Consider the following 17,740-nt stretch of genomic DNA (forward strand, 5'->3'; position numbering starts at 1 on the left):
AAGAAAAATGTAATCAAAAGGCCAATTTGTCTTTATTTGTATCTGAATCCTGGATGGAGTACAAGTGTTAGACTCTGCAAAGTGCCCTAAATGTGTTATTACTTCCTCTCTGTGGAAGAAAAGCCCCCACTTCAGGTGGACTTGCAAGTAGAAATTGGCAGAGTGACAAAAAGTAATTTATACACATAGGATAACAGTCCTAAATACGCACGGCAGTCACTGAATCATGTCTAAAAGTGTTTCTTAGAAAGTGTGTCTTAAACAGAATTGTAGGAAAGAAACACAAAGGGTAGAAACCAATTGGCAATACAGACATTAATCAACTGTGTTTAAAAAATAATAGGCAATAGGAGCAAATTATACTTTCATAAGTTCATTTGTATTCACTATCGTAGCACCCAAAATAAATGTTACAAATGGTGTAAATGGAGGAGCTAAATGTGAGGGCCACCTGCTTCAGAGTGAATTGGAGGGGGGCTTATGCAAATTCATTGTAGTGCATCTTGCAGCTATCATGAAGAGTTTCAGGGGGATGTTGTAGTATTCTATTAAAATAAAGCATAGGACAACAGGGAGCACATGATAAAATTTTTCTCTGATAATAGCTACAAAATTTAACTTTTATTTATAATAGCTATTATTTCTAAATAAGAAAAAGTTATGTTGATGGAGCTTTTTGCTACTCAGGGGACTAATAGCTCTATTGGTTGACAATGAGCAGACAAGCTTTCAAAAACACAATTTGGGGGAATTTGCTGCTAATTTCTTTCCCTTTCTTGCAATGTCTCAACTCTGTCTAAGAAATAAACCAGTTTCCATGTGGACCATATTGCATTATCTCATGTAGAGTTATGAAATCAAGCTGACTTTCTTCACTGTGGTAACTGTGAATGATAAAGGAACTGCTGGAGCCTGTGCAGTGAGAGAGACGGACTCTTCCATGACCACTACTTTCTGGTCAGAAATGTTACAGCTCAAGGCCTTATTTTTGCAAAATAATGTGTTTCAAGAAATGCCTGGGAAATTATTGCAGCTTTAGGATTTATTAAAAATCTGCAACTCCAGCTGTCTTTCACAGAATTTACAAACAGACTGATTTAAGTTTTGACCTGGGAAGGAAATTTCTGTTTTCTTGGTTGTTTCTAAAGTTTTGAGTTTAAAGTAAAAGCAAATCTGAAACCTTGATAATGCAGCTGAAGATTATCCCAAACCTCAGTGTTTGATCAGAAGCTCTCTGTTTCATAAGTGAAGTTGTAAGAGGAGTTGATTTTGAAACAAGGGTGGGAAGTGGACATGTGCTTTGAAGTCAGGGTACCCCTACCTTATCTTTGTCATAACATGGGTTTTATTCTTTTTAATCTTTCGATTTTTCTTTTTTTTTTGCCACAAAAAACAGCGTCTTTATCAGTTCTCAGTGATCTTCTCAAGTGTTGTCGCCTATCATCGTGCATTTGGAATAACTCAATGCATGATATTAATGTTTCTTTTTGTGGGTTATGCAAACTCTTTATTGAAATACTTCCAAGTTTTGTTGCTCGATGGCTTCAGAAAGAGCAACTTAAGCACTACACTTCTAATACATAAAGTCATTTGGTTTCTATTTTATCCCATATCAATGATTTTAAAGTACCATAACATTGACTATCTTTTGCCATATTGTATAGTAATGTTAATTAGTTCTGAAGAAATTAAGAAAAAATAAGTAAATAAGAGCCTGTAACTTAGTTGGTAAAGTTGTTTTATTTAGCAATGAGGTGTTTTGTGCTTCCTCTGTGCAGTTTTTTTTTTTTGTGTGTGTCATTCAGACAGATTGTGTGCAGGTTTTCAAGATTTATGAAATAAAAAGTACAAGTTCCCTTGCAAGTGGAATTACAGTTTGTATATTTGGGTAGTAAATTTTTTTTATTATTATTATTGAGCATTGCTGTTGTTATTAAAAACTCCCAAAATAACTTCTCCTATCTGATGCAGGGTTACATAGGCCCTTCCTTTGTTCATGCTTCAAACTCGGTATCTTGGGCACAGGGCCCTGCTGCCAGCACTACACAGCTCCCAGGCTGTGCAGGCTCACCTCTGGCCAGCCAGAACACAAGCAAGAGGACTTGGGTTTGTCTGAACAGATGCCCCTGAACTGGTATTGCAGCACTTGCTGCCTTTACTAGCTACAAAAAGTCATTAAAAGAAAGCCCACAAAGGTGTCAGGCAAAACAGCTTGGAATTTCAGCTGAACCTTGTTTTTATTTATATACATTTTTCTTATTTATTTTTATGGGGAGCACAGATTTTTGTTTTTATGCCAAAAAGCTGTTGCTTATCACTGGCTAATAGTGGATGAGTCTGCTCACAGTAAAAGATAAATCCCAAAATAAGACCAGACAGGTTGCTGTGATGCTGGCAGTGACAAATGAAGACTGCAGGACCACTAAGGATCACAGATCCCTTAGATAACTAGCAAGACATATCTTACTTAAGAACTTCAGTATCTGGAAGGATTCCACCATTTATTTTAACTGACTTACTAGAAATAAGAGTTCTGGTGCCACAAATAAAACCTTTGTGAAAGTAAGTTGGGAAGGGAGTAAGATATATAGTATCTGGAGCACTGCAATTTCATACACTCAATATACTTTTGAGCTTGCAAGCCCTTCTCAGGCTTTCGGCAAACAAGCTTCCAGCAAAGCCTTAATTACATATTGCACAAAAGAAGTTCTTGATTTTTAAATACTGTGTGCTTGCCAGAGGTGATAGATGAACACGTAGGTGGAAGGCTCCAAAGCAGTAAAATGCATCTTTGATGATGTGGACACTGCAGAGAGCAAAAAGACATAATAACATGGAAGAAAAGCAGAGGAAGAAGGGGAAAAAAACAACAACAACGAAAAAAACCTGTGACCAAATACTTGTTTTTAAAGTAGCATTTGTGTGATTGCCTGATCTGAATGCCTTGTTTCTGAATAAATCATTTCTTGAACTTCTACTTTTCTAGATGCAACAAAATAGAAATAACCTTATGAATGGGACAAGCTCTTGTGACGTTCTGATTCAGCTGCATGCAGTATATATACTTCCTGGGTAACAGTGAGGTACTTGAAAGGTGGCGGGCAGGCTAGCAGCAATCCATTTCAGGCTGGTAGGAACCCAAAGTTATCTGGTGACTGTTGAATTGCCTAAGTTTTCCACAGCCAAGCTGAGGTATCCTGTCGTGGGACATCTGCACTACTAGTTGTGTAGGTCCTCTAGCCATGAGGATCATAGAAACCTGGTTACTTTATCCAGCACTGTTTGCTGGTCAGTTTATTCATTTTCTGTTTTTGTGGAGTTTTTTAGATGCTTTCTCCCTTGGGAGCTTCCTTCTACATCTCATATCCTTTTCATCAAGTTTCCTCCCTGAGGAGTATGAGGAGGGAGGTATCGCACATTTCGTTTTCCCTCTTTTTGCATCAGCTATTATCTGCCTTTCTCCAGTTCATTTCTTGTTGTGAGTTCGGCCATCTCTACCTCTTAGTGCTCAGCTGTCCCGTGTGACTGTTCTGTCACCAGTTCCTCTAGACATTGAACTTGTTTTCTTCATCACATTTTGCTTGCAAGGGGGATTGATCAAAAACGATCTAACCACCACTCTCTGCTTTCTCCCTTCACAGAATTTCTGTTAACTTCCTTTTCAAAATCACTTCCTTGATTTCTTCTTGACTGTCTACGTGGTATCAAACTGTCTGAATAACCTAAGGTGTAAATGTGATACACACTCCCAGAAGAATGGAGATGATACATGTTGACCTTCCTTGCTAGGTCTCATCAGCACCTCTCTCTCACTTCTACCTTTTTAAGGAATGCTTATTGCAGAGGATGATCTATTTAATTTTTATCTGTAGTATTCTCTGTGACTGTAAGGATCTGCCCTTGTGGCGTTTGTTGCTTCTGAGGTCTACGGAGTTGTGAAGATGAAACAGAGAAGCAGCTGTTTCGGTGAGTTATAGGGTGTCAGAGCAGACAGTAAACCAGCAGTGGTTATAAACATCAATTTATCTTTGAAAAATGCTTCATCATATATATTTTGGTTGTTTTCTTATCTTTATATTTTTCAGTTAAATAGTGGCTTCATTCTTTCAGTTATTGGTCTAAAGTTACAAAGCTAAGCATTGCAGTGAACCACAGATTGAAATACAATGCAGTAAAAAGCACCGTGAAGCAGTAATTGAAAAACACACAAGCTAAGTAAAAGAAAATAAGTAATCAAAGTACGATGTATCAGAGCCCAAATCCAGTCTCTTGGGAAGTTTCTTCCTATGTGAGAGCTTCTAGCAGTCACAGTGCTGATTTAGTGACTCTAGACAGGTACTTATGCATTCAGGTCACACTTTGTTCTCTTCATTTACAGCTTCAGCCAGGTACGGTATCCTCTCGGCATTTGTCAGAAGTCAGACTAAGGCTTTTTAGAAGGGGTGGTTAACGCGCTCTTCATAGCGGTATTACCACTTTGAGGGTACAAAAAACAAGTTCACTAAATGCTAAATGTGAAAACTGAATTATCACTAACAGCTTAGGAAAGGGGTAGGTAGTGATTATCTCAAGCCACTGGGCTTTGCCTACCAGAAATTAATCTATTTGAAGGGGCAAGGGGAGGGATGGAGCAACATTTCTGCAGCTGTTATCTGCCGTACCCTCACCACAGGGTAACTTGAAGTGGGGACAGTCCCAGCTCTTTCTAACCCCATTGGGAATGGTTGGCTTTAATACGGGTACTTGTTATGAAGTTGACTTGGGGTTAGTAGGGAAGTGATGCCAGGTGATTCAGAAGGGCAGGAAAGGTGACCATAAAAATGTGTTTCACTAAATTTCATGAAGTTTTACTTTTTTATTAAAAAAAAATAAAAGAAATCTAGCTCTTAAAACTTTCATGCAAAACTATTTCAAAATAATTTTATTACTAACCCTTAATATACCGAGTCTTAAACTATTACTTTTTAATGATGTACTGAAGAACTTGGAGGCCTTCCATTTTACTAAGCATACTTTGTTTTAAACTCCAAGACCTATGCAGCCTCTTAGTTATTTAATAATTTCAGTATTATTTTGTCCTTTTTTTTTTTTTAACACAAATGCTTTGGAATTTGCTGTTGAATGTTTGAAGAAGAAATCTTATGTCAGGTCTTTTTTTTTATTATTATTTTTTAAGTATGGGAATGTCTTGGTGGAAGATGGATTTCTATGAGGCATCTCTCACAATGGTGATTTATTATTTGATGTTAGTTGGTCTCAGTCCATCTTCCTTCTGGCCACTGCATGACCCTCTGTGTAAAGTATTCTTAAAACGATGCTTTCTTGGTAAACACTTTGGGACGCACAGGGAACGCTGTGCACAAAGCAGTGTTACGGTCTCAGAGTCGCTGGACATGTACTCGCTTCACAGAAAAGGCCATTCCCTGGCATTAACTAGAGGCAGAGCCCAGGGACTGAATGTGAACGTTGACTCACCCGATGCTCAGGTCACTGGCCAGGTCAGGTACTCTGTGTTTTGGGAAGATTTCTGGACCACCACGTGGACACAGGGCTTCAGTGTCCAGGCTGCAGACAGAGCTCTCCAGAGGGTGAGGCAAGTAGAAATAGGTGGTTTCCCTCGGAGCTGAAAAATCACAGAATCACAGAATTTCTAGGTTGGAAGAGACATCAAGATCATCGAGTCCAACCTCTGACCTAACGCTAACAGTCCCTACTAAACCATATCCCTAAGCTCTACATCTAAACGGCTTTTAAAGACTTCCAGGGATGGTGACTCCACCACCTCCCTGGGCAGCCCGTTCCAGTGCCTAACAACCCTTTCAGTAAAGAAGTTCTTCCTAACATCTAACCTAAAACTCCCCTGGCGCAACTTTAGCCCATTCCCCCTCGTCCTGTCACCAGGCACGTGGGAGAACAGACCAACCCCCACCTCACCACAGCCTCCTTTAAGGTATCTGTAGAGAGCGATAAGGTCGCCCCTGAGCCTCCTCTTCTCCAGGCTGAACAAGCCCAGCTCCCTCAGCCGCTCCTCGTAGGACTTGTTCTCCAGACCCCTCACCAGCTTCGTCGTCCTTCTCTGGACTTGCTCGAGCACCTCGATGTCCTTCTTGTAGCAAGGGGCCCAAAACTGAACACAGTACTCGAGGTGCGGCCTCACCAGAGCCGAGTACAAGGGGACGATCACCTCCCTAGCCCTGCTGGTCACACTGTTTCTTATGCAAGCCAGGATGCTGTTGGCCTTAATCTCCCACAAAGTGCAGAGGCTCCTGCTGCACCAGAGACCAGCTCTGGTTTGCCATGAACAAACTAAGAAGCTCGCTGAAAAGAAAAAGCACTTTGCTGTAGAGAGAAGATTCAGCAGAAAGGGGAAGAAAGAAGCACTGTAGGTAGTGCTTCTTTACACTAGCTGTTAATGTAGTTAGTGTAGTTCGGAGGTACTCACTCCAGGAATAAATCTTTAAAGTAAACAGAAGTACTTTCAAAACACCTACAGTATCCTCTTTTGCATCAATGAGAAATATGCAGCCGCTTTGCGATGAACTAGCTTTCAGTAGCTCAAGATAACCAGAAGGTTGATATTTTTCCAACTTCCTATGAGCTTCCCAGAACTGATAGCTATAAATCTGCCAGGGGGAAGAGGATAAAGTGATAAAAGCGGGCTGATGATTAATGCTGAAATGAATTGTTAAGAGACTTATTTACTTCTAATTGAGCCTACTTGTTTGGTATGTGTCCTAATTAATTCATTTTTGTTGTGACCATATTGAAGCAACCTGCACCTGTGTGACCTTCTCTTATAATTATTACCACATGCCTCTTTTAAAGCACTGTTTCGATGATGTACTCAAGAAGCTCTGCTGAAATAACTGTAATGTTAGTACAGAGTCAGATTTTTCCATTGTTTTGAATTCGAGGATGGTAACAAAAAGACTCATTTGTTGTTCGAGTTCCTGGAAGTTAAGGGTCACGGTCCCTTAGGGGGTGAGGGCAAGGGTCTTCCATTTTTAATTTCACAAAGTGACTATTTTGAAGAGGCAGGACTTGTTTCATGACTAGAAATTTTGTAAGAACCACTGTGTTGTTGTTGGATGGTAGTACTCAGAGGTGCCTCATAATTTCTGAGTTGTGCTGACCATTGTACACACACAGGGTCACAGGAGGAAGGAACAGGAGCTGAAACCAGGCTGGCAAATACGACCATCCATAAACTTGCTGTGTGCAATCTCAGCCCTAAATGAGGCACTGTTTTTGTTATCATTTAAATTAATTACAGTATTTGACAACTATTTGCCTAAATCACAGTAGTGAGATGGACACCTATCTGTGAACGAGAGACTCTTCCAGACATGCTAGCCAGATTTGCAGTGGTAGGTGCTGCTGCCTGTACACGTGGGCGTTTATTCCTCAGTGTTGCACTGGATGAAGATTTCACTGTTTTGTACTAACCTCCAAGGTAGCAGCTTAAGCTCAGTAAGGTTTTTGCACTCTTGTCCTCAGTTGTCCTTTTGTGTACTTGAAAACACCAGCCAAATGGCTTCCCTCCATCACACGTGCACCAGGGGAATTAGTTCTGGGCAGCAGTGTCACAGGCGGTGCGGGATTAGAGAAGGGTGCTCTGCACGTTGCATCTTTCATCAGTCCAGTAGAAGTAGGCAGCCTTTTAGCAAAAGTCCTCATATAGGTCTAAGTAGTATCACTGCTCTCTTCAGTCTCTATCGGTTTCCTGCTCCCTTTTGTCCAGATCAAAGCTGGTCATGCTTTTATCTTCCTCCTGAAGCACCGTGTACGTTTTTTGTCTTCCTCACTTTCAGTCTTTTTCTCTCTGCATCTTTACAGAGTGCATTTATGTCTGTATTTTATGCTGTGTGGAGTTTTGTTTTTTTTGTTTTTTTTGTTTTTTTTGTTTTTTTTTTTTTTGTACAGCAGAGTCTCTCTGTCCTTGGAACAATTAAAAGCACTTCTCTAAAGATAAGTGCTGTCTGTGTGTCTGAGTTTTTCAGTGGACAGACCTCTAAGCTGTTGGGGATTTTGAAGCCTGAGGACCATAGGTGCTGGTTAGAGCTTACGCCAGATGCCACCCACTCGTTGGCATGCTGGGCTCTCTTCACTTAGCTTTTGTCTGAGCAATCTTCTGCTCTCCCTCAGTGGAAGATGCTCATATTGCAGCAGTTTCTGCATCAATAGGAAAGGGTTGGAAGTTTTCCTTCATCTGTGAGTAATAATCCAGTGGAAAATAAACCACCAGCTCAGACCAGGTCTTCTTCATCCACCAGGCAAAAGTGGGTGATTGAAAAAGCCAAAGGAGGGGTCTCTCCACAAAATCAGAATTGGAGGCTAATGCTTTGCACTGCTCACTTTGACTTTCTCTATTTACATAATCCGGTTTAATTCTACATCTAGTTTATAAGTATTCTGCTTTAGAATATGTATGGAATATGCTGTATGAAAGATTAAATTTCTTTCCACCACTGGGAAAGTTTCCTTTTTACATGAACTTGTGTGCCACTTTTATGCTGCACATACCTGAAGTGCTGTGTTTAAATGACACCTACAGGACTCTGCTGGGTGAAATCTGAAAGTCTTTACAGTTATTAAAGTACAACTTTCTGTTTGTGTTTTTGGGCATAGAAGCAGAAAAGCTAGGGTTGGAGGCAGGAAATGGATTGCCGTCTTGGAAATTTAATGACCAGCTCTTCCCCTGCGATGTGTGTGGAAAAGTGTTTGGCCGACAGCAGACATTGTCCCGACATCTGTCGCTGCACACAGGTAAGCTGATGCTCTGTTGTTCTCTGCAGCACTGAGGAAATCCTCGTGTTCATCGTGGCCTGGGGAGAAGGTAAGCAGAGGAGTGTGTATGGAAGGAGCTATCAGCTTCTTGCACCTAGAGTAGAGCCAAGCCCAGAAACAGGCCAGAATGTCATAGCAGTGGTGCACAGAGAGTTAACTAACATTTCTTTACAGCCTATCTGTAATTAATCTTTACAAAATCTGCAAGTTCAAGTCTGTCCAGGTTCCAGTAGACTTGCGTGTAGACCTCAGCTGTTTAATCAAAACCATTAACACAGTTCCGAAGACGCAGCCTTTATCTGGCCTTTTTTACATTCACCTGATGAGCTTTTTAAACATTACTTAACAACAACAGATTTGGCCTTGGTGTTTCAGATGTGGTGAAACCAAAAAGATTTAGGATCTGTCACTCACCTTTGCTCTCATCATTCACTTCTTCTGAGAGGAACACGGGCTGTTCTACCCCCTACCAGCCTTCTTAAATCCGATCAGAATCAAATCCACTGAGACAGCAGAGTTTTGATGCGGAAGATGGGCCTTGTCGGCCTGCTGAGGTGCACTGCACAAGTTAAGACTTGAAAGCAAGAATTTCTGATGCGGTGCTGAAAAATACTGTTGGCATAATGCCAGTATAAGCCGTGTCATTTAGTATAGCCATGCTGAAAAGGTTCAGATGCTCCTTGCTCCTTGGCTTTATGGGGTTTTCTTAATCCAAAGCTTCTCTATTGAATTTGGTCCCCTAACATTTGTACTATTATATTTCAAATTTAGAGCAGCAGCTCTTCAAAGGGAAATGTTGTAAAAGCTGATGTAATGTTTGGTTGTTTTATTAATCAGCTCTTCACAAAATGAAGCCTGGCATGCACAAAAAGATCGCTGCCAGGATTTAGAAATGCTTAATCTAAAATAATTTTTATTTTAACAGTTGTGAAGCAGCAAAACTTGTGTTTAATTTCTTTAATTGCTCTTTGAGTGGTTTTTTGGTTAGCTTATGTTCAGAATTGGCCTGATGATGCAGCATTCCCTTTTCTCCCCACTCTCAGATTTTAATGCAAAACCATCAACTCTCTGCAAGTGATCACATGGGCAACCTCAAGAATAACTGGGCCCGAAAATCAAATAAAAGATGCTAGGTAAAGGAAGTAGGTGTAGCTTATTGACCTGTTTCTGTACTGGCTCTGCTGCAGCTCTCAGAGCAGCAGTTACCCCAGTTTTCCAGTTTATGAGGTTTTATATTAGCTGACTACAAATGGTAGAACATGTTAAAAACAAAAACAAACAAAAAACAGCCTAGCCCTAAACTACCTCTGGATGAGTTCTTATTTCTGAGTAATTGCTGTGAACTATAACTTTGCAAAGTGCCAAGCTTCCGAAGTACCTCATTCAGGAAGTTGCTCAGAGAGACTCCAAAGAATGCATATTTGGAAGCTTTGAAAATCTCTTGCTTCAATATGAAATATACATTGAAAGTTTTCTGTTTCTTTCTCAGAAGAGAGAAAATACAAATGCCACTTGTGCCCCTATGCTGCTAAGTGCCGTGCTAATCTGAACCAACACCTGACCGTCCATTCTGTGAAGCTGGTGAGTACAGACACTGAGGACATTGTCAGCGCTGTCACTTCTGAAGGCAGTGATGGAAAGAAGCACCCTTATTATTACAGGTGAGGACCCAGACGAGGGCTGTGCACCAGACACTGGAATCTGAATGTCTTAGCTGCCTGCTAAGGCGGTGTTACAGGGCCACCCTTCTGGTGTCGCTGGGTGGAACTGCTCTCAAAGTATTTGGCTTACCCGTATTTGACTTCGGGCTAAGCAGCAAAACCCATGTGGCTGCCTCATGCTGTTTGACTTGGATGGCCATTGGGAAGGACTGACATTTTTGGTGTGTGTTTTGTAGTTGGTTTTTAATGGCTGCGTGAGGCAGATGGGCTCCAAGAAGCCTCATAAACTTTTCATTTAAGTTTTGTGCTTCAAAATATCCCATTGTATACACAGATTCATGGCAAATGTAAAGTGCTGTGCTTCCAGTTGTGTCTGTTAGCTCCACTGTTTCCAGCCAAATCTATGAAATCACAGAATAAAGTTTTAAAATAATTATATTGACTACATACACATTTCCCTCCTTTGCTAGAGGTATATACGTTCTGTGACCAACATGATAAAAGAAGATCTTTAGGAGAATTTACCTGGAAACTTAAAAGGAATTGCCCAGATAAAATGGCTGTTTGGACATTCTCCTTGTATGCGCTGTTGCGTGTTCTGCAAACTGTGATACGTACCCTAGTGGCCAAGCAGACTACAAAATCACTCTTACTTTCAGTCAAAATGCCAAGAGCAGATTTAATTACAAAACCATAGAAGTAAGAAATAAATAAGACCTCCTGGATTAGATTATCTAGTCCTTTCCCCTGGGAAGGCAAAATAGTGCCCTAGAGTATACGCCTTTTTAATGTTTTTGGCTTGTTTTAAATGTTAATGGCCTAATCAAAACAAGAGGAGGACTCTGCACAGAAAGTTAAATTAAAGGGTCCCTTCCGTTGCCTCTCAGTATCACTCTGTTTATGCACTGGCTGTGAAATCTGTCTCCTTGCTAATTATTTGTATAGCTGATGACTGCTGTTTTCCAGTCAAGCATAAGAAATGTTTGAACCCATTTTTACTTGCTTACACTGAAACTGCCAGGCAGTTTTGCACAGGATCCCAGTTTGGCACGGGAACCATTCCAGGGCTTGAAAATAACTCCTGGAGTGTGCAGCAAGCTCTCCGTTTGTCAGTGTATCAGCCATACTAAACATCTTGGCAAGGCTGCAATGCCTCTTATTGCCCAAAGGAATCAGCTAGGTGATGCGCAGCATCTGGAATCTGTAGTTTTTAATTAACTTTATGATTATTTAGCATCATTATAGCATGTACAGGATTGTTGCATTGTGCCTGCCCTTAATCACGTTGGCATGGCCATCAGTTCAAAGGCAGTTCAGCAGACAAAAGAATTTTCCAGTGAACATTCAACAGTGAGGAAGAAAATAAATCTGTGCAGTGAGTTTTTTCTTGTGAAGATGAAGGGAAGGGCAATGTGCTTCTGTTTGTGCTTTATTTTTTAATCCTGCTTACTCTTGAATTCCCTTCTGCCTGCAGCTGTCATGTGTGTGGGTTTGAGACAGAGATGAACGTCCAGTTTGTCAGTCATATGTCCCTCCACGTGGACAAAGAGCAGTGGATGTTCTCGATCTGCTGCACCGCGTGCGATTTTGTCACCATGGAGGAGGCAGATATGAAGGCTCATGTCAACAGCAAGCACACAGGTGATGATCCCCCTCTCCCAGCTGCCGTGATCTCTTCCCTGCTTTTTAGGTGCAACCTTCACACTTGCCATCAGCGCTCTTTTTACTTTCACTGAAATGCTTGCTAATTAAGGCCTGATCTCTCAAAGCTGAAGTGAATTGGACTCCAGCCAGGCAAATAATCTGGTAGTGCAGATCAATTTTCAAGCTTAGGGGAATAAATGAAGGACTACTTAGCCTTCCTTCCTCACATCCCCCAAATCCCCTCCCTGGTTGAAGTCAGCATACATTGTTTGTGTTTTTTTGACTGGTTTAAATTTTCATCAAAATCCTTGTTTGACTTCAGAGATGATAAGGTGACTTTGAGTGCTAATTATGCATACCTGGCTCTAAGTTTGTAACACACAAAATATTGAGCTTTGGTCTTCAGTTTGTTCACCTACACAGTCCATCAGGTTGGAATATCATGTTGATGCCTAGCCGACACTGTGATTCAGCAATGCCTTAAATGCAACTTTATATTGAATACCAGACCAAGTCTCCTTGGTCCTGTTCACTTAATAGCCAAAGATAAGAGCAACAGCAGTTTTCAAACAAGCTCCACGTGCGTAGTCCAGCTAATGAAGTCTGGCATAATTTAGGGAGAAGAAAATTAGAATGCTTTTAATTAATTTCTCTTATAATGCCAGGCAGAAGGACTTTGCTATCACAAGCTACTCATAATTGTGTTGACAATACTGAAGCTGAATTGCATCCTGCACAATTTTCCCATTGTTAAATTGTGCCTCCTTTTATCCTCCCGGGATAAAAGTGGGAAAATAGGAATATGGAGAAGGAGAAAGGAGAGCGGAATGCAGCTGTTTGTGCTTACAAATACGTAAGTTAAATGTCCCTACAGAAATACAAACTGCTGGAATGGAAGGCCCTCATGGGATTTTGTGCCAGCACAGCTCTCAGCACTACAACACTGCTCCCATTTCCCTGCTGTCTGAGGTGTTAGCGTTCCCTTACAACTCTGTCTTCACCCAAACTTAACCTATCTCTACTTCATGTGTAGGAAGTCAAGGCAAATGGAGAAATGCCATCCACATGGAAAGCTCAAAACTGAGCTGTACTCAATTGCATCTTTCTCTCATGGCTAAAAGACTGGAGATGCTGCTTGTCTTTTAAAGCCTCTCTTTTAATTATTTGTTCCTCATTCACCCTGTCAAAATGAGCCATTCAGCAAGCAGTTCAGCAAGGGCTTACACATATGGCAAATATGGAGGCAAAAAAATAGAATGGATTTTGTGGGTCACTTGACCCCAGCCCCTTATCCTGTAAGGTTACTGAGTCATAAAAGATCTGTTCATAAGGGTCTTGGCAGATGTCTTCAAGCAAGTAGAATTGTTTCAAACCAGTTATTCCAACAGACAGGCAGCTGCAGATTTTCTGGCATTAAAGATTAGGTACCTTGCTAAAATTTCCAGCATGTGTCTTACTGATAATCAGAACACACATACTTTGTTCTTGTGCCAGAACTGTCTTCAGTCTGAAACAGCAGTCCACCTCTTGCCCTTCCACCTTTCTTCGGCCCTCCCACTGTATTTATTCCTTCGTATATTCCTGGAGAACAACTTAATCCCATCTAAACGTTCGTAGAGCCTTTTCTTACATGAAATACTCTTTTCTTACTGTACCAATTCCTCACTGTGTGTGTTCTTGTTAGAATCCCTGCTCTTGACATACACAATCACTGCCATACATGGTGGATTTGTTGAAATGAAATAAGTAATGGTGGTAGCGTAAAACAGCAGCAGCTACTGGGAATAACTCAGACAATAACATTCTGTGATCATATTTACCTTCCTTGGAGGCTCTACCATGCTGATAGCTCATATTCATCCCATGTTCTGCTCAAATTCTTCTTTTATTTTCCTTGACTGTTTCCAACTTAAGCACTCCTCATTTGTAGCAAAAATTCTTGTTACTGGCCCTTCAGGTCATAGCCTTGTACTCTGTACTATTAAATTTCATTCCATTTCTATTACTCTGGTCCCCAAGGTCAGTGAATCTTTCTGTATGATATCCCAGTCATCCTCCCTATTGACAGCTTGGGTCATCAGATTTCATTAGTGCATTCCTACATTTTTATCTCAGACTTACTTAAAGGTGCCGCTCATGAGTTTAAAGCTGGGCACACACTGCTCTTTGCAGATGCCTCTATCAGGGGACTTTATCCTGTAGAAAAAAACAGACTTTGCTAACAGTTCATATTAACACAGCTCTGAATAAACCAACACATGGATGGGAAGTAATGATTTGCCCGTCCAGTTTTTTTGACTTGCAGCAGAATACGATGGGCTCGTGCCATTGCAGACAGAATACATTCTAGGAAAAACAGATATACTACTGTAAACACTTATAAAATGGAAGGAGGTGAAATTATGATGCTTCCTTAACCAACTAATTGATTTCAGACTGGTTTAGAAGCAAGTTTGGATTAACTTTAAGTATAAATAAAGATTTTTTTTTTAAATTTAAAACTGGATCACCGGAGTTTTCATCTAATCTGCTGTACTGGTTATTGCCCTTTATTCCTGTTTTTCAGCTGAAGAGAGGAAGACACCCAGTGAATCTAACAGTCCATCTTCATCTTCGCTGTCAGCGCTCAGTGACTCTGCCAACAGCAAAGAAGATGCAGATGTAACTCCAAAAAATAAAGGTTCAAACAACCTGCTAGTCATTTCTGTAGTGCCTGGTACTCAGACCTCACTGAATACTGAAGAGAAGTCAGAGAAAGGTAATACCCTGTTAAACAAACACAAACTGTCACCTTCTGTGCAGTAAATCCGGCCACGATATGAGGAATGCATTTTTCTCTTTTTCATTCTTCAGGCTTTGAATGCGTTTTCTGTAATTTTGTCTGCAAAACAAAAAATATGTTTGAGCGCCATCTGCAAATCCACCTGATCACACGGATGTTTGAGTGTGATGTGTGCCACAAGTTCATGAAGACACCTGAGCAATTATTGGAGCACAAGAAATGCCACACTGTCCCCACCGGTGGGCTCAAGTAAGGAAAGCAAGTACACAAACTTTTACTGTGTTAAGCATCTTTAATACTTTGGGGATAGGACAAAAGGAAGTCAACTAGAAAAGATTAGCTAAATGTCTGGGAATCCAGATTTGGGGCTTCCTTTATTTAGATAATATAAGCCCAGTCCTTTACAGTTGCCTTACAATGGCTTGCATCATTATAGTAGATAGCTAGTAGTAGATCTAGTGTCCACTGGTTTTAGAGCTGTAGCAAAGTATGGCCCTTTCCCATTTCAAGTCAAATAGGAGACAGTGTGGATCCTAAAAGAATGAGGCAGTACTGCACAGAGGTGCTGTGAAACTAAGAGGGTTTTTTTTGAAGGCATTGGAGCAAAGTAGAGCACAGCGCATTCTCTGTTCTGCACCTGGCTCAAAGAAACTAAATCCTGTATGATCTGTGCAGCTACGTATGACATCAGCTTCTCAAAATCAGATCTCTCAGTTGCTTTATAACCCTTGTAGATGCTAATGCAAAGTCAGCCCTCTCCAGCAACTAACAATTTTGATGCTCACTGCTTTGGTTTGCATGCCACAGAATAATCTCTATCGTATAAATTAAGATGTAACAAGTAACACGCTCTTAAGAATAAAAGACCTTTTGTCTTTGGCTAGAGTGCTGCTTCTAAGGTCTTTTGGTGCAGAGCAATGTTTCTAGCGAGCGAGTGTGCCCGTATGTCAAAGTTGGACCCCTGAGGGAAGGAGTGACTGCTGGGGCCATATGCTTGCTCTCTGCGCGCAGGCAATGTGACATTATGCAAGATGTATGCCCCTGGTCTCTGTTCCAGCTGCTGCAGGAAAAAGAGGCTGGAATCACTTCAAGCCCAGCTAGGGTTCAGCACAGGACTCCCTGCTTGCGTTGCCCTGGCCAAGCAAACCAGTGTTTTCAGTGCGCTGTAACTGTCAGGTGACTGGTGCACCGCGTTCAGCGTCACCCTGAGCAGCTCTATCAGTTTGCTCTGCGGTTTGTGAAACTGGTTCTGTTTGCCAGGCAGCGTCTGGTCTCCAGCTCAGTAGTTCCATGAATTGGGATCTGTGATCACTTGAGATGTGATGACTGAATCTGGGAAGAAGACCAGATTGAGAAACAAGTAGCGTGCCAGAACGACGGGATGTCTGTCTTGGATGTACAGACCAGTTGTCTAATGCACTTTGGGTTTAAGCTGCACAGAATCTGTTCTATTTACCAAGGAAAAACCATGACCTATGACTCAGACCTTCCTGACAGAATGGGCTTCTCAGTCTACATAAGTTATTCCTGCCCAGCTCAAGTAATAATGAGGTACCTTGAAAGCTGCACCTAAGAAAAAGCTCTGATTTTTTTTTTTTCTTAAGGCATCCAGAAGAGCCTGAAGAGATCTAAGTAAATTGTATTTTTGTGTCTCCTGTTTGCTGTGGGGGAAGAGAAAATAACATGATTCCTCCAGCTCCAGATCAAAATCTGAGATTCTGATCCAGAGAGCACCCAGCCCAGGAGAGGTATGTGTGTATAGACAGCTGAGTTCTCTGTTGCAATAGAGCTAATCGCTTTAGCAGCCTCAGTGCCAGGCTCCCTCTCTGGATCAGAGTACTTGATGTTGCATCAGGAAAAGTGTCTGGATGTTTTACTATCTGTTTGTCCTCCTGTATTGTTCACTGTGCTCAGGAGTCTCTCGATTATTAGCTGGATAAAATTAAATCTGTATGTGCAACCAGTTGTAGCAAGTGAAAACAAACATGGAGCAAGAGGATCTCTGCTTAGAAGTAATCTTAAACGACAGAGCACAAATGGCAGACCTGCTAAATGGTGAATGCATACCAGCGGGAGATGGAGGCATCTGTAAGACAGCAGCCAGGTGCACGAGCTCTATCTTTTTATCTAGGCTTGCTCCTTTAGCTCATGAGCTAGACCTGGAAGGCAGTACGCTTTGTTTAATGCAGCAGAGATTCCTGGCAGGTAGCTGTCTTCACCAACTTCCTCTTAACAACATCAAGCAGGAGCTGGTGTGCTTTGGTTTCGCTGGTGTCCGGGCTTGTTCAGCTCAGGCTCACTTCCAAGCTTTCAAGGCTCCAGCCTTCTCAGCCCTTCCTGGTCCAGGAACCAGGGGTGAGGCCCTTTGCCATGTCCACCCCGGTCCGGACGCTTTCTGCTGTGAGTAAGCAGAGCCCACATCCTGTTCCCCCACAGGAACAATTCCTGCTGTGGCAGAGGCAGCTGTAGGCAAGCCCTGCCAAGCACACACACCCTCTGAGCGTGGGCTAGCTCATCTCCCAGCAATGGGAATCCCTACAAATCATCCAGCAGACCAACTTTCAGCTGTTTCTAGCTGGATACCCAGCAAGCTTATTGTTCAAGGTCACATAAAAGGAATTTTCTAGGCTTTTGCTGTACATGTGGTATTACAAGTTTATTCCATCTTTACTTAAACAGCTGCTTTCATATTCGTCTGTAAGCATTCCTTTTAAACCAGTTCTGAATGGACAAAATGGCAAAAGTGACTTTGTGCAAACACTAAGAATGTCATTACACAAAGCACCTGTGAGCCTGTCAGCCACTCTGCACAACCTGGCCTGCTTTGCAGAAGCCGCCCCGTGGAGGTAAGCCGGCACGATTAAGG

The 17,740-nt window shown here is 41.6% G+C and overlaps 1 protein-coding gene and 1 long non-coding RNA gene across 17 annotated transcripts in view; one reads left to right on the forward strand and one right to left on the reverse strand.

Annotated features, from left to right (window-relative positions):
* The window catches only part of ZNF827 (zinc finger protein 827), a 163,867-nt gene that overhangs the window by 141,721 nt on the left and 4,406 nt on the right, over positions 1-17,740 (forward strand). For 11 of the 15 annotated variants that reach the window (XM_072037410.1, XM_072037409.1, XM_072037412.1 and 8 more), the window contains 5 exons: positions 8,629-8,766; positions 10,277-10,448; positions 11,923-12,089; positions 14,659-14,850; positions 14,946-15,123. In XM_072037410.1, the coding sequence (XP_071893511.1) occupies positions 8,629-8,766; positions 10,277-10,448; positions 11,923-12,089; positions 14,659-14,850; positions 14,946-15,123 (847 nt within the window). Of the gene's footprint in view, positions 1-8,628; positions 8,767-10,276; positions 10,449-11,922; positions 12,090-14,658; positions 14,851-14,945; positions 15,137-16,478; positions 16,623-17,553; positions 17,721-17,740 lie in introns of all 15 variants that reach the window. The other 4 variants (XR_011809081.1, XR_011809080.1, XM_013094894.5 and 1 more) reach the window with 4 other exon arrangements.
* The window catches only part of LOC119716738 (uncharacterized), a 33,524-nt gene continuing 24,475 nt past the window's right edge, over positions 8,692-17,740 (reverse strand). For both annotated transcript variants that reach the window (XR_005265257.2, XR_011809084.1), the window contains 2 exons: positions 14,884-14,973; positions 8,692-8,825 (listed from right to left, as the gene is read on the reverse strand). This is a non-coding gene — a long non-coding RNA (uncharacterized lncRNA). The remainder of the gene's footprint in view (positions 8,826-14,883; positions 14,974-17,740) is intronic.

The sequence above is a fragment of the Anas platyrhynchos genome, chromosome 4 (assembly GCF_047663525.1).
Source record: "Anas platyrhynchos isolate ZD024472 breed Pekin duck chromosome 4, IASCAAS_PekinDuck_T2T, whole genome shotgun sequence".
Classification (NCBI taxonomy): Eukaryota; Metazoa; Chordata; class Aves; order Anseriformes; family Anatidae; genus Anas; species Anas platyrhynchos.